General features: G+C 40.2%; 1 protein-coding gene across 3 annotated transcripts in view; it reads left to right on the top strand.

Annotated features, from left to right (window-relative positions):
• The first annotated feature begins 2,841 nt into the window (after positions 1–2,841).
• sdk1a (sidekick cell adhesion molecule 1a) overlaps positions 2,842–27,251 on the top strand; it is a 932,616-nt gene continuing 908,206 nt past the window's right edge. For all 3 annotated transcript variants that reach the window (XM_043711904.2, XM_043711902.2, XM_043711903.2), the window contains exon 1: positions 2,842–4,429. In XM_043711904.2, coding sequence (XP_043567839.2) covers positions 3,823–4,429 — 607 coding nt within the window. In that variant the 5' untranslated portion in view covers positions 2,842–3,822. The remainder of the gene's footprint in view (positions 4,430–27,251) is intronic.

Here is a 27,251-nt window from a genome sequence, read left to right as displayed (position 1 = left end):
CTAAACAGCCACTTGGGCAAGAAAGTTAACCTTATTGTGAAGGTTGTAACTTTGGACACAAGTAAAGTTGGAAAGCCAACTGTCCTTTTTGCTGCGCATTCTCAATGTTCATGTATTTTTAACTGCTGCCTTTTCACTTTAGTATCAACTAATGATGTTTCATTTTTAAATGTAAAAATAAATATTCATTTTTAAGAAAACTAAGTCCAATGTGTAACATTTGCAAGTTTGAGTCAATGAGATACCGTTGGAATTCTAGAAATTCCTTTTGGAAGTATTGCTGCAAAACATGATAATTTTTCATTCTTAGCTACTTAAGGGGCACAGTGCTAGATCAAGACATCCTCTGCTTTTATTATAGGAAGCCAGGAAAACATGAACAATAGAATGGGTAAGCCATCTAGCCATTCAGGCCTGCTTATTCTTTCAACATGTTCAAAGCTGATCTTCTACCTGAAGTCTAGTAACTGCTAAAAGGGAAAAGACTGGGCCATAAAAAGTTGCAGAAGAGTCAGATACAGAAGAGTCATATTTCAATTCAAGTGTAAAGAGAAAAGCTTTGAAAAAAGATTAGAGAAGTTTAGCTTTACAGTCTGAAAAGAAAATGTTTCAGTCAGGGGAGCACAATGAAGATATTAAATCTTATCAAAAAGGTAAAACAAAATTTTAACTAAGCCATGTAAAACCAAAGTAAATTAGTATTTGTTTTAAGAACTGGTAAAACAGAAACTATGTTCAAAAGAATTGATGTTTGGAGGAATTTATCAAATATGTTAACTTGAGCAACAGTATTAAAAATATTTAGCTTCTAATGAATTGTTGTAATGGGTGAAACATTACCCCCCTGGTTGAATTCTTATTGTTTTAACTATCATTTCTAGTTGGTCTATGACACTTTTTCTATTATTAAATTACATCGTAAACAATCAAAGTATTGCAGCATATCGAGGGTTCCGATCATGGTGTTGAGGGAATTTACTGGCAATAAAACTCAAGAACTCAGTGCACAGTTAACTTAGTGCTTTGGAGAAATGATTCACTTGAGAAGGAAATAGTGATGGCCTGGAAAGGGAATGAATTGGGTGTTGGGATTATCTGTAAGAAGAATCTTTCTCATTGACTTCTATTGGAGATAGTGATGAACTTGAATTTTGAGGACAGGACGAGCATGGAGAATCTGTTGGAAGATGGTCTGATAGTGAACAGCAGTTTTCCCTTTATTGCTACAAAATGGATTAATAAAAAATAGAAAATTGGAACAGGAGTTAGCTATTTTGTCCTTTGGGTCTGTCCTGCCTTCAATATAATGATGGCTGATCATCCAATTCAGCACCTGTTCTGACTTTCTATCTCTTTCTCTCTCCTTTTGATCCTTTTAGCTCTAATATGGATATATGACTTATTTGTGAAAACTTTCAATGTTTTGGACTCCACTGCTTTCTGTGCAAAGAATTCCACAGGCTCATTACTCCCTGGTAGTTTGTGACCACTGGCTCTGGACTCCTCAGTCACTTTTTGTGTTCACCCTATAGAATCTTGTTAGAATTTTACATGTTTCAATTAGATCCTCTTTATTCTTTGAAATTCCAGTGACTATTTCCTAAACAATTCAGTCTCTCTTCATACATCAGCCCTGCCATCCCAGGAATCAGTCTGGTGAACTTTAAGTGGGAATAAAACTAAAATATTGTGGATACTAAATAAAAATTACCAAAATAAAAACAAGAAAGAGTGCAGAAACTCAGCAATATCTGCAGACAGAAGCACCAATAAATCTAATGTAATATCATTCTTTGGGGCTCAGTACTGCTGCATCACAGTGCCAGGACCTGGTTCAATTCCCACCTCAGGCGACTGTGTGGAGCTTGCATATTCTCCCTGTGTCTGTGTGGATTTCCTCCCACAATCCAAAGATGTACAGGTCAGGTGAATTGGCTATGCTAAATTGCCCATAATCTTAGGTGCATTAGTCAGGGGTAAATGTGGGGAGGTGGGTTACTCTTTGGAGGGTTGGTGTGGATTTGTTGGGTTGAGGGGCCTGTTTCCATAGTGTAGGTAATTTAAGAACCGCAGAGAGTTGGAAAATTATGCTTTTTTATGCTATTAACAAAGGGGGAGGAAGAAACTGGTGGTGTGGGTGCACATCGTAAAAGGCCAAGGAAGCGCTAATGATAGATAAATTATATAGATGCAGATGAGTGGTAAGGGTAAGTTTGATTCGTAAAAAATAGATCGGTTCTGCTGAAAACAATTCAATTCAAACAAAACAAGGCATACACAGTGATGGATTAATGAGAAACCCCGTTCTCGTGAATGATTGAAGGTGCTCTGATTAAGTCACCTCTGTCGAAAAGTTCATTCTGTTTTCTCCCCGCAAATGCTGCCACACCTGCTGAGGTTCGCCAGTGCATTCTGTTTTGTTTCAGATCATCCGCATCTGCAGTTCTTTGTTTTATTAAATTCAATTAAGCTTCGAACTTGGTCATGAAAGAACAGGATCTGGACAAACCCAATTTCCTAACCTGGACATTTGTTCTTCATTGGAACCAATCAGTAGGCCACCTCTTTTCATCCTCCTATTATTGGAAGGGGTTTCAATTAAAAGACCAATCACCGACGAGATGGTCTTCAGTCTCTCGACCAATGGAAAGCCAGCACCTATCTGCGAGCTGATCAATCACAGCGATTGCATTCAATCCCTGCCGTAATAATGACGAATCAGCGAGCGGGGAAGAAACATTGGACCAATCAAGCAGCAAGAGATGTTTGCCTGGCGCAATGTTGACGAATCCGGTTGCAGGTTGTGGTTGCCAGTGTTGACCAATCGGAGGCGCGCTCGATCTCCAGCTCGAGCTGAACGAGTTCGGTCCGGCGACAGGAAAAAGCGGCGGGGGAGGAGGCAATTGAAAACCGCCGTTACAAACCTGCTGAAAGCAAGAGGAAAACCTGCAGGAAAGTAATCGGACAAGGGGCGTTCACCTCATAAAATTTAACTTCAGATCTTTTGCAGGGCTCAAAGTTGTTGGAGATTATGTTTCTTTTAAAACGTGTTGGATATACCAATGTAAATCTGTATCTACGTGTGTGGTGAGAACGCCTCTGGTCTCGCGCCACTGTCACATAAAAGTTCAAACTTTGCTAAATGCAGCTCTTCCAGTTGGGGAATAAATTGAATATATTCAAGTAAAGTTTGAAAGCTACTTCAGTTATGAGTTGAAACTTTAAAATGGTTTTCAGCTTTGGGGATTTTATCCCGTCTCCGCATTGTTGACAAAAGCCAACAACCATTCAAGTGATAATCAAGTTTGCTTTTTATATAAAAAAAACAGACCGTTGGAGTTAATTATCAACCAGGTACTGCAAGCGCCTGGTTGGAAGTTCAGAGGGATTCATTATTGCTGTCTGGAGTTTCCTCGCTGTGTGTGTTTCGGAAAGTAACCACGAAATAAGGATAAAGAGGATTGGGAAGAAAACGCCTCCATTTATTTACACCTCTGCGTTCTCCTCCCAGGAGTGAAGGCGGCCTGTTGGAACAGAGTGACGCTGTTCCCATCAAGGAAATCCGGACTTTGGGAAGAGAGACTGATCCGATCCGAGCCCTCTATAAGAAAGCGGCAATCATTAGCAGGCGGCAAGAGATTAAAACAAACCCGACCCTCCTCCCTAGGGCAACCAGCCAAAAAACAAAACAACTCAGCCAGCGGCTCGGAAGAGACCTTCATCCAGTTTAATATATTCATACATTGAAAATATATTAGTAAATGCCAAAGCGTATCGATTGATAGAGAGCGAATTGATTGCACGAATCGAGGCGATCAACAGATGATGGGAGACGCGAGTTGTGGGCTGGTCGATGCTCAGGTCATCACTGGATTACTGGTTGATGTTGATCGCTATTCAGAGGTGATTTGTACTCCAAAGACTGGAAGCAAGGGCCCGCAAACGCTGATCGGTGATTCCAGCAGCAGGAAAAGACCGCACTCTGGGGCTACCAGCTATGAACTAATTGTAAACCCAGCCACATCTGTAATCAATCATCCGAAGGATCGATGCCAAAGGAGAGCCCTGCAGGGACCGACAGGGAGCCTTTTTCACTCGAGAGGAATCAATGAGCAAGGATTGATCCAGCGTTCGAATCCCTCCCATAATCAGTCGATCGGAATTGCCAAAGAAATCGGGACTACAGACTATACAATCAATAACCAAAGGAAAATGAAGCAAGGGCCTTGTTTGAAAGATATTATCGATAAGAAGATTGAAAATCGAAGTGATGAAATTAATGCATTTATCATAGGACCGAAAACGGGAGTATTCCGAAGAACAGTTGGATTTGCTAGTGCGAGAAGAAACTTTAATTTGTTTGGATGTTTTGGTCGATTGTGGACGTTAGTACTGTTTCACATCCACGTGCTACAGACCCTGGCTCAAGGTAAGATTAGGTGCAACGTTTCAGGAGCCTAACTCCTGCCAGCGGGGACAAATTATGTTTGAATTTTGTTTATACAAATTTTCGAAGGGATATGAAGAAGAGATTAAAGTGTAGCATTTGTACTGTGCATTGGTATGGTAGCTTTAAGTGCCGACACAAAAATGCAACCATATTTACAACTGTCATATGGTTGCTTTGCAACATGCTTGTTAATCAAATGGCCTTTTGTAAGCTGCATAGTGCGCAAAGGGTTACATTTGAAACGTTTGAATATTGTGTATGCTATCAGTTTTCACTTTACTTTCTAAGCTGACTTTGCAGCATTAAGGAACAATTATCCATTGGTGAGTGAATTAATGAGACTGCGTCCGTTTTGATTTTTCCTTCTTTTGCCATGGGAACAAACTAAAGAATCGAAATACTATCGGCCAGTATAAATTAGCACTTATACCAGTTTCACTTTCCATCACAGAATTGCAACGCGAAGTTGAAGCCTAATGTACTTTATCAAACCGAAATAATCTCTGTCTCCTTGTTCTGTCGCTTTCCATATTGCATTATGGATTATTGTTATTTGACACACAAGCTTACTTTTTTCATAATATAAGTAAACTCTGATAAAGCTAACCGACAAGATAATACAAATAACCATTTTTTGTACTGTTATCCATGCGTTCGAGAAAGTATTCGAAAGGCGGTTTTGACCCAGTGAATGAACTGATGGTTGTACTCGTTATGATGGGATGCTGAAGTTATTTTGCTTGAGGGATGCGCCATCATAACTTATAAACATATCAATATTGCGTTTATTCAACTGCCGATGTCCTCCATTAGGGGTATCCCTATGTAAGAATTTGTATTAACTCTGAATAAAGGGCTTTTATGTTGCAATCGTGACCGTGTGTTTAAACGTTTAAAAGCTGTCACCTTTTTAAGGTTGGAGTAGATTTCTTAATCTAACTTTTTTCTGAGTAGCATCCATATTTATATTCAGTTTCATACACCTATTTATAATTAATCCTTTTTTAAACAACTTATTCTCCACATTTCCCTTAGAGAATAGTTTATAGTGAGAGGATTTTCAAACTGATTAGCACCTGACAGGCCATGATGTTATGGCTTCTTTCAGAGCAGCCAACCTTTTTAATATATATCAATTGATAGATAGGTTAGCCCTATAGGGCAGAATAGTTTTATGAGCTACCATAGAGTGCACAGAGGAGGACCACTCATACCTGCTGAACATGAAAGTCCCACTGGATGTCAACCTGGAATTGAGAGTTGGGGCTTCATTGTCTCACTTGATGGGATTATCTCAAGCAGTGCTAAAGCACTGTACCTTCTAATTCTGAGTTGGGAATGGTTTCACTAAGCTGAAGGCTCAAACCAGACTTGTTACTATTAAAGGAAAATTGATTATGGGAAAAATATAGATTTTCAGTACTACCTTATTCAAAAGATACTGCAGTTAAATTTTCAGCTTGTAATTTTGTAGTAATTATTTTTGATTTGTAAATCCCAAATGGGAATGAGATTAGTCACATGTCATCTTGGGTTTTAACAAAAACAGTTCTTATTAATCTGGACATTTTGGTAATCTCAAATGTAAAGATTGAGAGAAAATAACAGCAAATAGTTGAGCCATCAAGCCTGTGCCTTTTTTTTTCCCCCAAACGTTTTCTTTAGTGCTTGTGCACACGGTTGGAATATTTCCCATTGTCAGTCCATGATAAGTGATCAACTATGAAGTTATAAGTCTGTTAACCTTTATATGGAAGTTAAAGCACTAAAATCATGATAGCGACAGAGATGCACTTGGCAAGCATGAATTTGTAATAAAGTACTTTAATATTCAAATAGGTTTGAGAGACAAAATGTTCATATACTTAATATAAATCACAGGAATTAGGAGCAGTAGAAGATCAGTCAGTGCATTGAGCTTGGCTGATCATTCAGTAAGATCATGGTTGATCTGGATGTTGTCTCAATTCCAGATTCCCTTGTACTGCTGATAACATTTGACTCCCTTCTTCGCAATAATTTAATTACTCTCTCCCACTGCCATTTTTAGGGGACGAGGGTTCTGATAAGTTATGATCCTCTGAAAGAAAAACGTTCTCATCATCTATCTTAAATGGAAGATCTCTTATTTTGAAACTCTATCCCCTTGTTCTCGTCTGTCCATGACACGAGGAAAGCATTTATTCGATCCAAAGAAGTCCTCTCCGGGCCTTATATGTCTTATGTGATCGTGTCTTATTCTTCTGAACTACATTGGAAACAGACTAGTCTGTCCAACCTTTACTCAAAATATCTGGGATTGCAGATGGAGGATGGATGTTAGTTGAGTGAACCTTCTCAGAACTGCCAACACATTTGTAACCTTCCTGAACTAAGGAAACCAAAATGTACTCCCTTCTCCAGATATGCTCTTACCAATACCCTATACATTTGTGGCAGAATATCCTTACTTTGTGTTTGCCTTGCAGTAATGTCAACCATCCATTTGCCTCCCCACCACTTGCTGTAACTGTAAACTAATGTTTTATGATTCATGTATCGCAACACCCAGATCCCTCTGTATCTCATGTCTGCAGTTTCCCTTTTCTATTGAAATAACATGCTGTTTTTCTATTCATCCTTCCTAAATGGGAAAGTTAACGATTTCCACATAATGCTCCATATGTCAATTTTATTTCCTCACCAACTGAACCTATTTGTATCCCATTCCAGTTGCCTTATGTACTCGTCACTAAGTCTTTTCCTATCTTCCTTTGTTAAATTTGCTGATGAGTTGTACATTAAGTTCCTTCATCAAAGTAATTGTGTTCGTGGAGGCCCCACACTAATCTTTTATTCTGTCCAATCTTTTGACTTGCCATTTATCTTGGTAGAATTATTTTTTTTTTTGGAATTTATACCAACTTTAACATATTTGGGTTGGAGTGCAGGGTGCATTCTTCCCTTTGAGCCTTTGTCACCGGAAAGTACCTTTTCCGAGTGTTTTGAAATATCTCCTTAAATGTGGGCTATTGTATCTAATTTGGCACTGCCACCTAAATTCCCCATTCACTTGAACCAACGTTTTCCTTGTGGTCATAATTGCCTTTCTTTAAGCTTATAATGTTTTTAGGTTTACTCTCCTCCCTCAAACGGAATGTTATATTGAATTATATTGTAGTTACTGTTACCTTGGGATGCCTGTAGTATGAAGTCCATTAATAAGTGTGGCTTACTGTGCATTACCTGGTCTGGTCTAAACTTGCTCACTTACTTGGGTATAGAATTTAGTGACCTGAGAAACAATCTCATGAATTCATCACTCTTTACCTTTGCCAAACCAATTTGTTGAATTTATATTTTGATTAATATCACCCATGATTATTGACATATCTTTCCAACTAGCTCCTTTTTTTAATGTTTATCATCTTGCAGTATGTCTCAGTATTGACTACCAGATCATATCTATATATTAAGGCTGTATTGAAACAATTTAGCTCTGAGGTTTTAAATTAAGGGGATAAAGGGCAGGGAATGGTTGTCGTCTTCTTGGATTTTTAGAGAGAAAAAAACAAACATGAATTTATAGGTGTTTGTGATTTGGCTGTTGCAAAATAATCTTACCATGTTTTAACAAAAGCAAAATACAGTGGATGTTAGAAATCTGAAATAAAAATAAAGTGCTGAAGAAATTCAGCAGGTTTGGCAGCAGCTATGGTTAGAGGAACAGCGTTCATGTTTCAAGTCCAATATGACTCTTAGGACCGAAAGAGCATTGCATTTGTCCACCTCTTCAGTTCCTGAGGAGTATTGAATTTTCATTTATTTAACATAGACAGATCAATGGGCAAACTTGAGTACTTATTTTGTGTTCCTCCAAAAATAAATGTTGGCCTGGGCACCAGGAGAGTGTTTTTGCATTTGAAGACACTGTGGGATCTCTTATGACCTGAATAGACAAATGGGACTTCATTTTGATATTTCATCTGAAAAAATCATGTTTTAACTATTTTATACTGAATTGTTAACTCAGATTATGTGCAGAAATTCTGCAGTGAGCCTTGAATTTGAATTATTTGGTTCATAAATGCTAACAACTAATCTGTCTTTTGACTCTCTGAATCATAGAATTCCTATAGTGTGGAAACAGACCATTGGGCCCATCCACACATATCGTCCAAAAAGCATACCACCCCAATTCCTGTAACCATGCACTTACCATAACTAATCCACCTAACTTACACATCCTTGGACCCTTAGGTGAATTTGCCATGCTAAATTGCCCAAAGTTGCACTTCCTTGAACTGTGGGAGGAAACCAGAGCATCTGGAGGAAAGCCGTGCAGACTTCACACAGACAGTTGCCCAAGGGTGGAATTGAACCTGGGTCCCAGGCACTGTGAGGCAACTGTGCCATCCGTGTGCAAATTATGGAAACAGTGCTATTCACGAGATGTTTGTCTAAAGCACAACTGATGTAGTATTCAATGGGATTGGTGTGATGCTGAAAGGCAAATAATAAAAAGATATTGTAAATATTAAACTGATGAATTGCTATGTGGTTTGAACAAAAACTGGTCATCTGTGGAAGACCATAAAAATTTGTGTTCAATTGGTTGTTCAGAACTTTTGCGTATGACTTAGATGGATATCATGATTTAGAGATGTTGGAGTTGGACTGGGGTGTACAAAGTTAAAAATCTCACAATACCAGGTTATAGTCCAACATATTTAATTAGAAGCACTAGCTTTTGGAGTGCTGTTCCTCATCTGATGAAGGAGCAGCGCTCCGAAAGCTAGTGCTTCCAGTTAAACCTGTTGGACTATAACCTAGTGTTGTGTGGTTTTTGACTGAGATGGAATATTGTAATCCTAATGAAAAGTGCATTATTTTAAATATTTATGTTAGGTTGGGCCATGGGCAGAGAGAGATCGGGTGGAGTTCAATGTGGATAAGTATAGAGTTGTGAGATTGGATAGAGTATTGGAATACTAATTTATGTATTAAATGGCACCATACTTAAAAGGGCTGATGAGGTAATAGATTTGAGGGGTTTAGTGATGAATTTTTAAAGTTGTCAGTTCAGGATTTAAAAGTGGTGGTGTTGATAGTGTCTAGCTAAGGATATGGAATAAGTAATGGTTTATTTGATTTTGGGATGAGAATTTGGTATACTTTGAAGTTTTGGCCTTCTGTTGCAGGAAAGAGGGAGAATTGGAGGGAGTCCAGAAGAGTTTTGAAGTTCTGAAATGCTGATTATTCTTTCTCTGGCTGTACAGGGGTTTGCCATGACAGCTGACAGCACAGTATACAGTTGGAAGAACTAATGGCCAAAGCAGTCTGAAAATTGCTAATCTTGGAAGCTAAATAGATTTGGGCAGATTTAGGATTTGGCAGGGAGGTAATGGTGCAGTCGTGATATTACGAGATGAGTAATCTAGAATCCCAGTTTAATATTCAGGATAAATGGCTTCAAATGTCACTTGAGTTGAATGATGAAATTTGAGTTTGTAAAATATTTGAAGTAAAAAGATTTAGGGTTCCTTACCTCTGGGCCAGAACGCCGAGCTTCAAGTACCACCTGCTCCAGAGGTGTGTCATAACATGTCTGCACAAATATCTACAGTGAATGGGAGTGGCCTTGGTGTTTTTAATGTGGAACTCATGAAATGATAAGGAAACCTCCTGTTGAATCCCAGTACACCTCTATGTTGAACATCACCTGGGAAAGCATTGAATATAGTCAAGGCACAAAGTGTATTCACGACGTTTCGGGCATTAGCCCTTCTTCAGGAAGAAGGGCTAATGCCCGAAACGTCGATTCTCCTGTTCCCTGGATGCTGCCTGGCCTGCTGCGCTTTTCCAGCAACACATTTCCATCTCTGATCTCCAGCATCTGCAGACCTCACTTTCTCCACAAAGTGTATTCTGACTGGGGACGTCAATATGCTTGATGGCTGCACTGCGGAATGATTGGCTCAGTTCTGTAAGAAGGGACACTGGTTAGCAATGTTAAATCTCATGGAATATCGGGAGTACTAGCCATTTGGATACAGAACTGGCTCAAAAGGAGAAGACAAAGGGTGGTGGAGTGTTGCTTTTCAGACTGGAGGCCTGTGACCAGTGGAGTATCATAAGGATCAGTGCTGGGTCAACTACCTTCAGTCATTTATATAAATTGCTTGAATGTGAACATGGAAGGTATAGTTAGTAAGTTTGCAGATGACACCAAAATTGGAAGTGTAGTGAACAGCGAAGAAGGTTACCAGAGTACAACAGGATCTTGATCGAATGGGCCAATGGGCTGAGGAGTGGCAGATGGAGCTTAATTCAGATAAATTCGAGGTGCTGCATTTTGGAAAAGCAAATCTTAGCAGGACTTATACACTAGTCCTAGGGAGTGTTGCTGAACAGAGACCTTGGAATGCAGGTTCATAGTTCCTTGAAAGTGGAGTCGCAGATAGGTAGGATAGTGAGGAAGGCGTTTAGTATGCTTTCCTTTATTGGTCAGAGCACTGAGCATAGGAATTGGGAGCTCAATTTGCGGCTGGACCAGGACATTGGTTAGGCCTCTTTTGGAATAATGCATGCACTTCTGGTCTCTTCCTATTGGAAGGATGTTGTGAAACTTGAAAGGGTTCAGAAAAGATTTACAAGAATGATACAAGGGTAGGTGGATTTTAGTTAAAGGGAGAGGCTGAATAGGCTGGGGCTGTTTTTCCCTGGCGCGTTGAAGGCGAGGGGTGACCTTTATAAAGGTTTATAAAGTCATGAAGGGCATGGATAGGATAAATAGACTAAGTCTTTTCCCTGAGGTGGGGAAGTCCAGAACTAGAGGGCATACGTTTAAGGGTGAGGAGGAAACATATAAAAGAGGCCTAAAGGGCAACTTTTTCATGCAGCGGGTGGTGCATATATGGAATGAGCTGCCAGAGGAAATGGTGGAAGCTGGTACAATTATAGCATTTAAAAGGCATCTGGATGGGTTTATGAATAAGAAGGTTTAAGAAGGATAAGGGCCAAGTGCTGGCAAATGGGATTAGATTAGATTAGGTTAAGATATCTGGTCGGCATGGGCGAGTTGCTCCGATGGGTCTGTTTCCGTGCTGTAGATCTCTACGACTCTAAGTGGGAAAGCTGAACTTCAGCAGATGGTCAGAGAAAACACAAGGAAAAATCTATTAGACCTGCTCCCCTTCTATCTATCTATCATAAAAGCATCTGACCTTGACAATAATGGGTTGAGACAAACACTGCACATTATCTGTGGAGCCTGTACTCACCTGGTGACATCCGTTGTTTTATGACTCTAATATCTAAATGGGATGGATTCAAGTTGATTGAGCAATTTGAATGAGGTTCTGAGAAGACTTGAGTTCTGAGTAGAAGAATTGTATTCCACTAAATTTTGTAATTGCATGGCCTGGTGTAACCTTCACTCTGTCACTACTGTCATTATAAGCAATTAACTATGGTTTAATGAGGATAGTGATAGAACCAGACATACCTTTTCTAAAAAAAAAATTCTGATGAAGCTGCCACATAGAAGAACATATGATATAATAGACAGGGGAAGTAGCATGTAAGCTACAGAGGTAGTCTATTCCACAACTGATGGATCAGAGTAAAGTTCTAACAACCTGCCGTTGAATGGTAGCAGATTTTTAACCAGCTTATGGAAGGAAATGGTTTACATTGCAGTTCTCACTGATGGCAGAGTCCAGCTCAAGTGCAAAAGACAAATCTGAATTGCTTGCAGTTATCTTCAGTGATATTTGCTCAGTGGTAATCCACCTGGGCCTACTAAGATTCTCACTGTCGTGGATGCCAATTTGATTCACAGTGACGTCAAGGAAATGACTAGGAAGTCTGGATACTGCAAAGTCTGTGGCCTGACATGTGCCCAGCTGTTGTGCTAAAGGTTTGTGCTTCAAAACTAGTGTACCTCCAGCCCAATTGTGTCAGTGCAGCTATAAATTGGTGCATTGCACCAATGTAGAAAATTGTCCAATTATGTACTGTTCAGAAAGACAGTTCCTGCCCCATCAGTTTTGATTCAGTCACTAGTCTATTGATGCATTGATAATCCTATCAAACAGCATTTTGTCACCAAAAATAGTGTCGTTCCTGACCCCTTGATTTTTGGGATCTGTAAGGAGTACTGTGCTCTGGATTTTCATAGCCTTATTCAAATATGCACGCATGCTCAGTTTCACAGGCAGGGTGACAGTCCTCAACATCAAGGTAGATGACATTGCACTGGCTAAAGTCATACTTTGCACAAAGGAAGGTGACTATTGTTGTGGACCACACCCAAATGCGCTCAAAATGTTCAGAAGGTAGCGCAAACCCTTTTATCTTTTAAAAGTAGATGTAAGATGCTGCGTTTCAGATGCAATTCAAATGATCAAATTACTGGATTTAAAGCAAAACACACTTTATACATCCACTATAGTTAAAATATAACAAAAGAATATTGGTTAATTTAACAGAATAATAGATATAGTAACTGTACCAATTAACTGTTCCAATATAGTAACATACCATAAACAGACCCTTGGCTAATGCAGAAAATAGTTTGTCTTACATGCAACTCCAGTCGCAGGAAGAGAACCCCAACTTTTGGCTGTAACCGATAGGGGGGGAAAATCACTTCCATTCTTCAAGACCCCAACTGCAGGTGCTGAAAACTGAAAACTAAAAGTCCTGATTCTATGAGAACTAGATTGCACCCATTCAGTCTGCTTCCAATGTGCCAACTTAATACAAATTGCAAGGCTTCATGAGCTGTTTCCTCTCATAGATTACTTGTTACCTCAGCCTTAAATCTCTCTTTTTAAAAAAAAAACAGGACAAAATAACCTCTTAAAGTCTTAGTATTGTCCCTTTTTATGGTTATTGATGCATGGCATCTATGTCCTGATACATTGTGACTTGAATTGGTCAGGGTTGTGTCTGAGGTCCAACCATTTTCAGATAGTTCAGCAATAACCTCCTGTCCATCATTAGGTCAGGAGTGGAGATGTTCACTGGTTGCACACCATTCAATTCAGTATATAATTCCTCCGATATTAATGCAATTTGTCCCTCCAGGCAACAATATTCAGTCTAATGTTGATAACCTGGAGACACTCTACACAAGTGCCAGGCAATGATCATCTTTAACAAGAGAGTGTCTAACCATCTCCCCCAGACTTTCAATGACCATCACCAAATCCCTATTGTCAATAATTCTGAGGTCTACTTTTAAACAAACTGAACTGGACAGGTTATAGTGGCTACAAGAGCAGGTAGGAGGCAAAGAATTCTGCGATAGGTAACTCATGTTTTGACTGTTAAGCCTCTGTCGACATGGTATGAGTCCAAAATGTGATGGAATACTTTGCACTTGCCAGGATAAATGTTGTTCCAGCAACAATCAAGCAGCTTGACACCATCCAGAACAAAGCAACCTTATTGATTGGCATCTTGTTCACGCCCTTCACTTCGGGTGCACAGTGGTAACCGTATGTACCATTTACACTTTAGTAACTCAGCATGGCCTGTTTGACAGCACCTTTTGAACTTGCATCTTCTATTACTTAGATGGACAACAGCAACAGATATATGGGAATACCACCATCTGCAAATTCTTTTCAAACCACACTACCTTGTCTTAGAACTACATTGCCAATCCGTCTCTGTTATTGGGTCAAAATCCTTGAACTCCCTTATAAGCAAAAATCTGGATGTACCTACCCTTCATGAACTGCTGTGCTTCAAGAAGATAACTCACCCGCATCCTTTCAAGGACAATTGGTAATGGGCAATAGACTTTTAAAAAAGTTTCTGCCCATATTGTTTGAACTTATCAATCAATTTGAGCAAAAAATATTTAAAATTTTGTTTTTGTTCTGAGATGGTGGAATTGGACTTTTGTAATATTTTTTGTTGGTGAAATTGATTACATTGGTATGTCATACAGTGAGGAATTTTCCCTGTACCCCATTTATTGTGACCAAACAAAGTATTTTGTTTCTGTAATCCTTTGTTCTCCTACAGTAAAATATGTATATATCCTGTAATGTTTCTCCTTCACTGGCTTTATCACATTTTATTTGACATATAACAACCATAAGACAAATAAAATTGAAGGAAAGGAGAATAACTTCTCCGCTAGGTTAATCTGAATTTATAATGTGTGATATTTAGTTGTATTTGAATCATGGCAATTTATTTTACATTCCTATCTGAGAGATAACTTACAAAGAAAATGAGCTAAGAAACTGTTTTCATTTGGACAAGTGGATGTGGATTTTTATTTTGCATTATAATTGCTTTTGTTTCCTCATTGAGTTGTCCATATAAGTCTACTCAAAGAATATGTGGTTTGTGCACTTAACATGTTTATCTTTGGAGTTATTTCAACTGACGTTTTTAAACTTTAACAAGCTCCCAAGAAATTCTAATAAAAGAAAATGAGAGGGATAGCCTTGCAGCTCCAGATTTTCCTTCTTTTACTGATCACAAGAAAAAAAAGAAAAAAACACGCTGACCCTAATTTTGTTTTGGACTTTAATTCTTTCAACTCATGGTGCCAGAGGTGAAGATTGGTAAATTCTGATAGATGAGAATTGACATTGTGAATGGACCCTTTCATTCATTCCATATTGTTGGTTTGAAGGAAACCTGTTTCTGGTCATTGTATTTCAAACATAAAAGAAAATTCATGAACTGCCTGTCTCTCTTCAAATGATGATGTCAGTGGTTTCTAGGCACTGAAGTACTAAATAAATTCTAAATATTAACTTGCAGTCATAAGTACAAGACTTGAACTAGATTAGTGATGTAGTACCTTTTTTTTCAAGTTGAAGTTGAACATTGCAACTATCACAAGTAAAAATATGCATTTCAGGCTGGTATAATGTATTAGAAACAGTTACATTTTCAGCTTCAAAAATGTTGACACCAACTATAATGTTGCAACTACCATCTGTGTTGCAATTAGCTATTTTGGTGTCCTCTGAAGAAAAGATCTGGGACAGAAAGTATTTGTGTACCATGTTCCTTGTTCCAGAGCATTGACCTAATCTATTGAGTGAACTTGGGTGTGTTTTTAACAACAGACTTCAAAACTAAATTGAAACATTGTCTAATAGATTTTTGCACCATCAAATATTTCATATGCTAATAAATTTTGCTGAGATCTCAGAATTTTGTTCCCTTTTTTATGACAATCTAATAGGCAATTGTTAGTAATTAGATGTTTCCAAACCATTTTTAATCGTTGTCAGATCAACGATAGTTGGAGAGAGATTTTAAAGAGGAATCTTGACACTCTCTTACACATTTGGATCACAACAACTGGATTCCTCCCCTCCCACTTCAACTTTTTGTGCAGCCCAGATAAGAGATCCTCAACCCAGACACGTGGTAGGCAACATGGCTCTCTATCCTGGCCTCTGAGAACAGTATCTATTCTCCTGATTATACTATCCCCCCAATTACGACTACATTGCTCTTTTTTTTTATCCTTCCCCAACCTCTTGAATGTCTTCCAGTACCAAGCTGCAATAGTCAGTTTGTTCATCTTCCCTACAGCCTCCATTCTCAACAGTGCAAGCTCAAAGGCTAACACTCCTTCAGCACCACATCCTGGATCCCTCCACCTGTCTTGCTTATAATCACACCTTTCTGTCTCTGGCCGCTGACCAAATTTGAAGTACAAAGATCAGAGCAGTACAGCACATGAACGGGTTCTCCAGCCCACTTTGACTGTGCTGATACATGATCCCTTCCTTAAACTCAAAACATTTTGGCCTCTATGCGGTCTGTATCCTTCTATTCTTTGCCTCTTCTTATGTCTGTCAAGATGTCACTTAAATGTTGCTATTCTATCTCTTTCACCACTTCCTCAGGCAGTGCATTCCAGCTATTCGTCACCCCTCTGTTTTGAAAACAATTTGCTTCTCATCTCGTTTAAATTTCATCTCTTCTATCTTAAACAAAGGTAGTTAATCTAACTGGCATTGTTTCAGGAGACAATGTCCAGGTAACATTGCATTTCAGTGTTTGAAGCTCAGGCTCCAGCTTATCAACTGAGTTGAAGTTCCTCAAACAACCAACACTCGTTATAGATGTGATCGCTATGAACTACAACACAGTCCATTAGCTCCGACATTATGCAGTTACACTGCAATGCCTGGCTCTGTTTCTGTGGCTTGGAGGTCCCGGTGTTGGGCTGGTGTGGATAATGTTAAAATTCACACAACACGAGGTTATAGTCCAACAGGTTTATTTGAAAGCACGAGCCTTCGGATCAGCACTTTATCAGGTGGTTGGTCTGGTGTTGTGTAATTTTTAACCTTGGCTCTGTTTCAATCACATGGTTCTTAATTTGATTTTTAAAAAATGGTCTTTTTGTTTATAACCTGTTTCCCGTATTCCTCTTCAATCTAAAAGTAGCCTATAACAGTCAAATTAGTAACTATTACCAAACAATTAATTTATGGTTCACCTCTGATGTAATTCTCTTTTGTGCTGGGCCTCTGATTCTCGGCTTCAATTTATCTTGGGCTGTGTCTCACTCTGGATGTGATCTCCTTTCTAACCATGCAAAATGTACTTTTTATATGTCTTCTTTGTCTGTCATCAGTTTGCTCAGTTGCTAAACATCTGTATTTTTCAATTGGGCCATTGTTGTCATCTTATAATTTGGTAAAGACAGAAGCAAAATGTTTGCTTAGGAACTCTGCCATACCCTTTGCTTTTGTGAACAACTTACACTGCTTGTTCATTATGACCCTCACCCCCTCCTTCACTAATCTTTTACTATTAATATGTTTGAAGAACACTCTGCTGTTTTTTGTTTTAGTGCAACCTGCCATCTTTCCTCATGCTTCTTCATAGGCTTACTTATTTCGAACCTTAACCTCTCTTCTGCATTTGAGGTATAATTTGCTGATTTCTATTGTTCTTATTATTCCAGTATCCATCCTGTGCCTCCGTTTTCTTCTTTATTTTCTTATCAATATCCTTAGTCATCCAGAGTACTCTAGCTTTGGGTACCACATTCATTTCTCATGGGTAATGTACCTAGCGTGTAGCCTATTCAGCTCCCTTTTGAAAATCTCCATTTTTACATCCATAGTTTAGTCACAAATTGGTTTCCAATCAACCTCTGCGGTGCAACTGTTAGACTGCTAAAATTTGCTCTTTTCCAGTCTGGAATCTTAATCCTTAATTGAGTTTTCTCCTTTTTACAAGTTATTATTTAAAAATATTATATTAGATCACTATTTCCCAAATGCTGCTCTGCTCTACTGTATTAGTCTTTGCTTTGCCTGCCTCATTTCCGAGAACCAGATCCAGCTCTCTGTGCACATATTAAAGGAATCTATCCCCTTCCAGCCCACATTGTACCTTTTACACAGTCTACCCTGGGGACATTGAAATCACCAACTATCACAACCCTACTTGTCTTGCAGGTTTCCATAATCTGATTACAAATGCTGTCATCTTCCTCCCAACTATTTGGAGGTGTACAATAAAATATCCAACAAGGTTGCCACTCCCTTCCTGTTTCTCATTTCCAACTATCCGAGTTCTAATTCAGGAACTATGGCTATATTGTTATCTTTGACCAAGACTTTTTTATCCATCCTATTTGTATTAAAAACTTCATAACTCAGGATGATAAGTTTCCAGTCCTATTTCAGTTTGAGACATGTTTCTGTTAATGCTACTTTATCCTATCCCTCTACAGCAATTTCTGCTGCAGTTCCCCAATTCTATTTACTAAATTCTCTGCATTTGCATGCATACAATTTAACTCTACCCTTAACTTTCTCTTGCTTGTTGAAAGCCGACAATTTCTTTGTGCATTGTTAACAATCAAGCCCCGTCCCTCACTTCCTTTTCCCTGTTCTCATTTTCTCCATTTGGCCTTGCTGGTACTATGCCCATTAGTCAACCCATCCCCCTGCCTGACAAGTTTACATTTGTGCCCAATGCACTATTTACTCCCTTAGCCAGGAGATTAGTTCCATTTCAGCTTAGGTGAAGCTCATCATTTCTGACCGGTTTTTCCTTTCCCAAAGGTGACCCCAAAAATCTAAATCCCTCCCCTCTACACCATCCTTCAAGCCACCCATTTACCTTCCTGATCTGCTTTTGCCTAAATGGTGCAGCTTCTGGCAAAAGTCGTATTTCTCAGATGAGTACCCTGGAGGCCATGTGTTTCAACTTGCGCCTTGACACCTGAACCAATCCTACAAGTCCTCAAAGCTGTTCTTCCCTATGTTTTTAGTTCTCACCACAACCAAACGTTGGTCAGCACTCTTCCCCCTGCCCATCTAAAAGTTTATCCAGCTGTTCTATTATATCCTGAACCCTTGCACCTGGGAGGGACAGACTATATGGAACTCATGATTACAGCCACACGTTATGTTGTCTGTCTCTCAAATTATTGAGTCACATACTTTTGCCCCCTTTCTAATCTGCTTACCAACCTCTCTCCTTCTCCACAATAGCCTTAGGTATTATAATACTGTGAGGTTTCTTCCCGTCATCCACCCTTGACTACGTCATTTTGCTTACTAAATAGGCATCCGAAATATCATTACTTGCTGGACAGCTCCAAGGAGTATTGGGTTTCCTGGACATGCTTTTCCTTTCAAATGGCCATCCACTCTTGTGCAATCTGTACCCTCTTGCTTCCCTGCCTATGATGATGTAGGTTGATCACCCTCTGGTGCAACTATTCCAGAAGTCTCTCTCCTTACTGTATGGCATGCAGTGATGAGAGGTCAGTGCTCCAAATCATCCACATGTTATTCAAAAGCTGCTAACCTCTGGCACTTCATGCAAATACTCATGTCCTGGATATCTTGTGAAACCAAACCTCCCACATCTTAAATGCCACACTCATCTCACGCTTCCCCAAGAGACCCTTACAGGTAAGGTGATGCACACTGGCAAAGCTCTGCTGTTCCTAAGCCAGAAACAAGTATTCTAATAACCCCTTACTCTTTTATTTATTGGCTCAACGAGGAGGTAGGGAGGAAGCAACTATAATGATGTGATCACTAAAAAAATTGAGAAGGACTAGAACAGTTATTTTTCTCTTTTACTCAGACTCTTCAAGTTTGGCGCTTGCTATCTTGAACAAAAAAAAAATAGTGCTTCTTTGCAAGTGAGTTAGAAAGGAAGCAAATTGGGAAAATTGCTGAGCCACAACATAATCTGTTCTTTGTTTTCTCCCATTGTATTTTAGTGCTTTTTCACATACCTATGAATCATACATTCCCAGTTTGTTCCAACATAGTTTACATATATTAAGCCAGAGTTTTAATAATATTACAACTTGCAGTGCCATAAGTACATTCTGGTAAATGAGCACTATGAAATCTTGTTCTGTGATTGTAAATGGGCTTTTTAAATAAAAATTTTTGGATTGTTTCAAATTTTATTAGCATTTTTCTTGATTATCAGGTATGTTAATTAGTGTGTTGGTGCTCGTACGCGGTCTTTTAGTGATTGCTATAATTAATTTGGAAAGATTTACTATTTAAATTTTTGAAAATCCTTTGAAAGATAGTTGGATGTCTTATTATCTGAAGAATCAGTCAACATTCTAATGTGACTGGAATGTTGGGATGTTGAAGTTTTTAAATAAAAATTTAAAATGGAATATTAAATGATTATCAGTGCAGAAAAAATGTCATTTTGAATTCTACTTTCACATACTCATGAACTGATGTACTTCAGCAAACATCTTATACAAGGTTAAATGAAAAGCTTAGCATGGCTTTGTAATATGATTGGTTTGTGTCTGCCAATTTCTCTCTGCCAACCACAAAAAGGCCTTGTCTGGGACAAACAATCGTTATTTAAGACAATTATTCCACTATGTATATTTATAGGGAAATTCAACCTTCAGTTTACAGTAAAATGAAACTTGTAGCCTATGCATTCCTAGTTAAAACAATATGTATAATTTCAACAAACGACATTTGGGTGGTGGCCTTGTCACTTTAGTTCAAAGTGAATCATACAATATGGATCCAAGCCAGTCAGTGAGTCAGAAAACTAAGACACTTTTTTTCTGGATAGTATTTATTGGTCACTCTGTTTTACAGTTTCTTCTACAGATACTTTCTATGTATGTGCTGAGATAATTAATAACTTCTTAGCCTTTAATAAAGCATTGGTTGAGTTTTGAATGTGATAAACCAGACGTGAACAAATTTGCCTCTTAAGTTGACAGCTTTGATTAGATTTAGAAAGATTGTTGCCAATTAAATATGAGTGGTCTTATGCCACTGCGACAGTGACTCTGTCTTTGGTCAAGATGGTCAAGGTTCAGAAAACAGATTTTTAAAATAAATCTATTTATTCCATGTTCTCATCATAAATTATCCACATAATTTTCTGTGTACATCTTTTTTCCCCACGTTATGTCTTATTTAAGATTTCCATTAGACTATTTGATAAATATGGTCCCATATCTGTTGCTTCCACTTGCACCAGTGTTTCAGCTGCTGAGATACTTTTAACATCCATTTTTATTGTCTTTGCTTCTCAGGCCATGGGTAACATTTTTGTTTTAATTCTTTCCCACTAAGAATATGATAAATCTTGTTTAACTAAATTATCTTGTTGGAGACAAAAAAAAGCTGCAGATGCTGGAATCCAAAATAGACATGCAGGAGGCTGGAAGAACACAGCAAGCCAGGCAACATCAAGTGGTGGAGATGCCCTGAAGAAGCATTGCACCCAAAATGTCGGCTTCTCCACCACCTCATGCTGCCTGGCTTGCTTTGTTCTTCTAGCCTCTTGCCTATTTATTACTAAAATATCTCTGGAACCACCCAATGCTGGAAATATGAGTGCACATTTTTCTGAATTTAATTTCTTGAATGTTTTATTTGCTGTCAGAACCTCCTTAACTGTAGCATGTTTTAACATGGCACTCTGTTCCAGTCGGTCATGCCTATTCTGAGTCCATAGCTAATTCAACTGACTAATCATATTTCTTAATTGATCTATTTCTGACTTAGATGCAGTGTCTTCTTTGGCTGTATTTATTAGTATGTGATTGACCTGTTGGAGGTAGGATTGTTGATCTAAAGTCACTCTCTTGATCTATTTTGTTTTATGTCTAATCCTATATATTTAAAGGTCCCTGAAGCTTGATCACCAATCTTTGAACTCCTTTTATTGTTTTATCTATTACATATTGCTTGAATTTTCAGAACATCCCCACAGAAAATTATCAATTTGCATCATAGAGATACTAGCCAGTTTCTCTGTGTGACATCAGTAGAACATTGCTGGGTCTGTTTTGGACTGAATACAACTTCATTTCAAGAAGTGGAGGTGCTGGTGACGGACTGGGGTAGCAAAGTTAGAAATCTCACAACACCAAGTTATAGTCCAACAGGTTTATTTGAAAGTACAAACTTTCAGAGCACTGCTCCTTCGTCAGGTAGCTAGTGGGGCAGGATCACAGGACTTGGGTTTATAGTAAAAGATAGAAGTGCCATACAACTGATGTGATGTATTGAACAAACCTAGATTGCTGTTAAGTCTTTAATCGCTTTTTAGAATGAGGATGCAAGTTTTGATTGATTTAATGTGTCAATTCCAGAATTTATTTCAAGTCACAGCTCTGAGAGAACTTCAAGTTTTATCAATGGCTAAAAAAAAAAGACAGTGCATTAAAGTTGAGAGATTAGAGTCTGTGTGTATCCCAGCTCATCAGACTAGTTCTACTTCCAAAGTAAGAATTTATAAAATTTCACATTATTCAAAATGGCAGTCCATAGTAGAATGTATCTACAAAATCCTCCCATAGACATATATGTGTGTGGTGGGGTCCTCTGTCGTGTGTGACGTGAACCCAAGATCCTGGTTGAGGCCGTCCTCATGGGTACCGAACTTGGCTATCAGTCTCTGCCTGGCGACTCTGCATTGTGTACCCCAAAAGTTCGAGTTTGAGTATGTTCACCTGAAGATCCAAGGTGAAATGTCCTTGAGGTGAAGTGCCCTCCCGCCCCAATTGGGAGGGAACATGCCTTCCTTGTTCCACAGTGTCCATCTGGTGTCATAATATCTGCTTGGTTTTGCCAATGTACTATGCCTTGGGACATCTTTGCCTGCAGCGAATGAGATAGACAATGTTGGCTGAGTGACATGAGTACCTGCTGTACACGTGGGTTGTGTCCCCACGTGTATTGTTGTATCTATGTCGACACACTGACATGTCTTGCACTGTTGCCATGGCAGGGTTGTGTGGTGTTTGTCCTGAAGGCTGGGTAGTTTGCTGCAAGCAGTGGTCTAAGGTTTGGCGGTTGTTCAGAAGTAAGAAGTGGAGGCATATGAAAGATCTTGGTGAGATGCTCATCCTCATTGATAATTGTTGCAGGCTGTGAAAGAAATGGCATAGTTCCTCTGCTTCTGGGAAGTACCGGATGATGAAGGGTACCGTCTGCGTCATAACCAGTGTCTGTCTCCTGAGGTCATTACAGTTTCTCTGTTCTTCGCAGTCTGAACCACATTATCATTGAGGATGAACACCTTGTCAAGCTTTTACCTACCCCTCCATTTCTCTCCTTTGAACAACGCCAAACCTTAAACACACCATTGTTTTCAGCAAACTACCCAGCCTTCAGAACAGCATCGACCACAACACCATACAATTCTGCCATGGCAACCACTGCAAGACATGTTAGTGTCGACATGGATACTACATTATATATGGGAAAGCCACTCACCACATGTACGGCCGGTACCCATGTGACTCGGTAAACATTGTCCATGTTATCTGCTGCAGGCAAGGATGCCCTGAGGCATGGTATGTTGGCGAAACCAAGCAGATGATATGACAAAGGATGAATGGACACATACAGAACCTCATCACCTCAGGAGATCTCCCACCCACAGCTTCCAACCTCATAGTCCGGGAACCCCGCACTGCCCGGTTCTACCTCCTTCCCAAGATCCACAAGCCTGACCACCCTGGCCGACCCATTGTCTCAGCATGCTCCTGCCCCACTGAACTCATCTCTACCTACCTCGACACTGTCCTATCCCCCCTAGTCCAGGAACTCCCCACATACGTTCGAGACACCACCCACGCCCTCCACCTCCTCCAAGACTTCCGTTTCCCCGGCCCCCAACACCTCATCTTCACCATGGATATCCAATCCCTCTACACCTCCATCCGCCATGACCAGGGCCTCCAAGCCCTCCGTTTTTTCCTCTCCAGACGTTCCCAACAGTACCCCTCCACAGACACACTCATTCGTTTGGCCGAACTGGTCCTCACCCTTAACAATTTCTCCTTTGAATCCTCCCACTTCCTCCAGACCAAAGGGGTAGCCATGGGCACACGTATGGGCCCTAGCTATGCCTGTCTCTTTGTTGGCTACATAGAGCAGTTGATCTTCCGTAATTACACCGGCACCACTCCCCACCTCTTCCTCCGCTACATTGATGACTGCATTGGCGCCACCTCGTGCTCCCGCGAGGAGGTTGAGCAATTCATCAACTTCACCAACACATTCCACCCTGACCTTAAATTTACCTGGACCATCTCTGACACCTCCCTCCCCTTCCTGGACCTCTCCATCTCCATCAGTGACGACCGACTTGACACTGACATCTTCTTCTACAAACCCACCGACTCCCACAGCTACCTGGATTACACCTCTTCCCACCCTACCTCTTGCAAAAATGCCATCCCGTATTCCCAATTCCTCCGCCTCCGCCGTATCTGCTCCCAGGAGGAGCGGTTCCACCATAGAACACACCAGATGGCCTCCTTCTTTAGAGACCGCAATTTCCCTTCCCACGTGGTTCAAGATGCCCTCCAACGCATCTCATCCACATCCCGCACCTCCGCCCTCAGACCCAACCCCTCCAACCGCAACAAGGACAGAACGCCCCTGGTGCTCACCTTCCACCCTACCAACCTTCGCATAAACCAAATCATCCGCCGACATTTCCGCCACCTCCAAACAGACCCCACCACCAGGGATATATTTCCCTCCCCACCCCTCTCCGCCTTCCGCAAAGACCGTTCCCTCCGTGACTACCTGGTCAGGTCCACGCCCCCCTACGACCCACCCTCCCATCCTGGCACTTTCCCCTGCCACCGCAGGAACTGTAAAACCTGCGCCCACACCTCCTCCCTCACCTCCATCCAAGGCCCCAAAGGAGCTTTCCACATCCATCAAAGTTTTACCTGCACATCCACTAATATCATCTATTGTATCCGTTGCTCCCGATGCGGTCTCCTCTACATTGGGGAGACTGGACGCCTCCTAGCAGAGCGCTTTAGGGAACATCTCCGAGACACCCGCACCAATCAACCACATCGCCCAGTGGCTCAACATTTCAACTCCCCCTCCCACTCTGCCGAGGATATGGAGGTGCTGGGCCTCCTCCACCACCGCTCCCTCACCACCAGACGCCTGGAGGAAGAACGCCTCATCTTCCGCCTCGGAACACTTCAACCCCAGGGCATCAATGTGGATTTCAACAGTTTCCTCATTTCCCCTTCCCCCACCTCATCCTAGCTTCTAACCTCCAGAAACTCGATCCCCTGACCTGTCTGGACTTGTCCGACCTGCCCAGCTCCTTTTCCACCTATCCACTCCACCCTCTCCTCCCTGACCTATCACCTTCATCTCCTTCCCCACTCACCCATTGTACTCTATGCCACTCTCTCCCACCCCCACCCTCCCCTAGCTTATCTCTCCACTCTTCAGGCTCTCTGCCTTTATTCCTGATGAAGGGCTTTTGCCCGAAACGTCGATTTTGCCTGTCCTCAGATGCTGCCTGAATTGCTGTGCTCTTCCAGCACCACTGATCCAGTGCAACAATCACCAGGTTGGGATGTGCACAACCCGCCACCAGTGTTGGAACACTTCAGTGGCCAAGGACATCTGTCTTGGATCTTCGGGTTAACGTCCTCCAAGCAGACTTCTGGATACATGACAATACAGAGCCACCAAATAGAGGCCAGTAGCCAAGTTCGGTGCCCATGCAGACGGCCGCCCCTGGGATCTTGAGTTCATGTGACACCACCACAGCATTCTATTGCTCTCTCTCTCTGTCTCTCGCACATGCCCCTCCCTACACCCCCAGCATATACTTCATCACACTTCCACGCACAGACTCTCTCTGGCCATATACTCATGCATATACTCACAAACTGTCACACGCTTTCCCTATCCCTCACCTACCCACTTGTGCGCACACCCACAAGTTTATAGGATGAATTTGCAGTTGCTGATCCATTCTATTTTGTTCAAAAAGCATAGTGTGTAGGCAGTCAGTCAATTTATGTTTTATAAATTCCTACTTTGTAAGGTGTACCAGTCTGACTCAAGATTGGAATACAGACAGACTCTAACCTCACAGCTTTAATGCATTGTCTGAGCTGAGGTGTCAATTTTTTTAAGATACTGATAAGACCTTAAGTTCTCTTGGGACTGTGACTTGAAAGAGATTCTGGGATTTATATGTTCATCAATTAAAACCTGCATCCTCATTCCAAGTGATTAAAGACTTAATAAGCAGTCTAGGATTGTTCAATACATTGCATCAGTTGTATGACACTTTCATCTTTTACTATAATTTCTGTGTCCTATGATCCTGCCCCACTAGCTACCTGACAAAGTAAAAGTGCTCTGAAAGCTTGTATTTTCAAATAAACATGTTGGATTATAACTTGGAATTGTGATTTTTAACTAATTTTAAGAAGACACATTTAACCTAGAAATACTAGATCCTCACTTCATCATATATATTTAATGCCTGTATATTACCATCTTTTTAGGTCATTTCAAAATACTTCCTTTTAAACATTTCTCCTGGCAAAAAATGTAACTTTTACATTGGCTTACATTCTCAGGAGTATGTTGCTGAAAGAAGACAGTCAAGATTTCACTTGTTGCAGTTGGAAAATTTACCTTAACATTTTGATCATTTAGCTTCTGTTCAAAACCCTGAACCACTGGCCTAGCTTCAGCTTTGTATCTGACAAGGGAGCACTTTTTTTTATGCTTATCCATCTGTGTGAACAGGTTAGCTGTCTTTCATCTGCTTCCTCCATGTATAAACCAAATTATTTGCTGCTGTCCAGCTGTTTGTTTTGCATTCTTTATTAACATATCTTCTAACTTGTTTGTATCCACTAAAATAGGGTTTCTATTTCTTGTCATTCCTAGCATATTCTATAATCTACATCCTTGTAAAACTAGGAGAAAGTGAGGACTGCAGATGCTGGAAAGTCAGAGTTGAAAAGTGTGGCGCTGGAAAAACACAGCAGGTCAGGCAACATCTGAGGAGCAGGAGAATCGACGTTTCGGGCATAAGCCCTTTTTATCAGGAATGTTGTCAAATTACTGTTCTATGTCAATCTATACCACTGGTTCACAGTCTTCCCCTGTCGTAATCAAAGTATTTTGCTTGGTTGTGATCTTTCCTATGATCGTGCATATTTTCAAGCTTCATTTTCAAAGTTTCTTTTCTGGCTTACCTGAAATTCTGTCAAATTTTCCTGTATCCCTGCTGTCCTTTTGGAATTTAGTGAGTCTTCCCAGTTTGGTTCTTAATAGTTCCTCTTTTTTTTTTGTCCACCAATTCGTTTCTTTTCAAGATTATGATATTGAAAACTAAATATAGTTGCCATATCAATGTAAATGCATGATTAAAATGATTCTTTCCTTTATCGCATACTTTCATGTCCATTGCTACAACTTCGTTAAAATCTCTTTCCTTGGACATAATGGTGACTTTGCTTTTACTTGCTATGTCATATTTATCACACATT

Source organism: Chiloscyllium plagiosum, unplaced genomic scaffold (assembly GCF_037043375.1).
Source record: "Chiloscyllium plagiosum isolate Xiang-an unplaced genomic scaffold, Cpla_swu_hap1 HiC_scaffold_20, whole genome shotgun sequence".
NCBI classification, from domain to species: domain Eukaryota; kingdom Metazoa; phylum Chordata; class Chondrichthyes; order Orectolobiformes; family Hemiscylliidae; genus Chiloscyllium; species Chiloscyllium plagiosum.
This window is presented reverse-complemented; position numbering and strand designations above follow the sequence as displayed.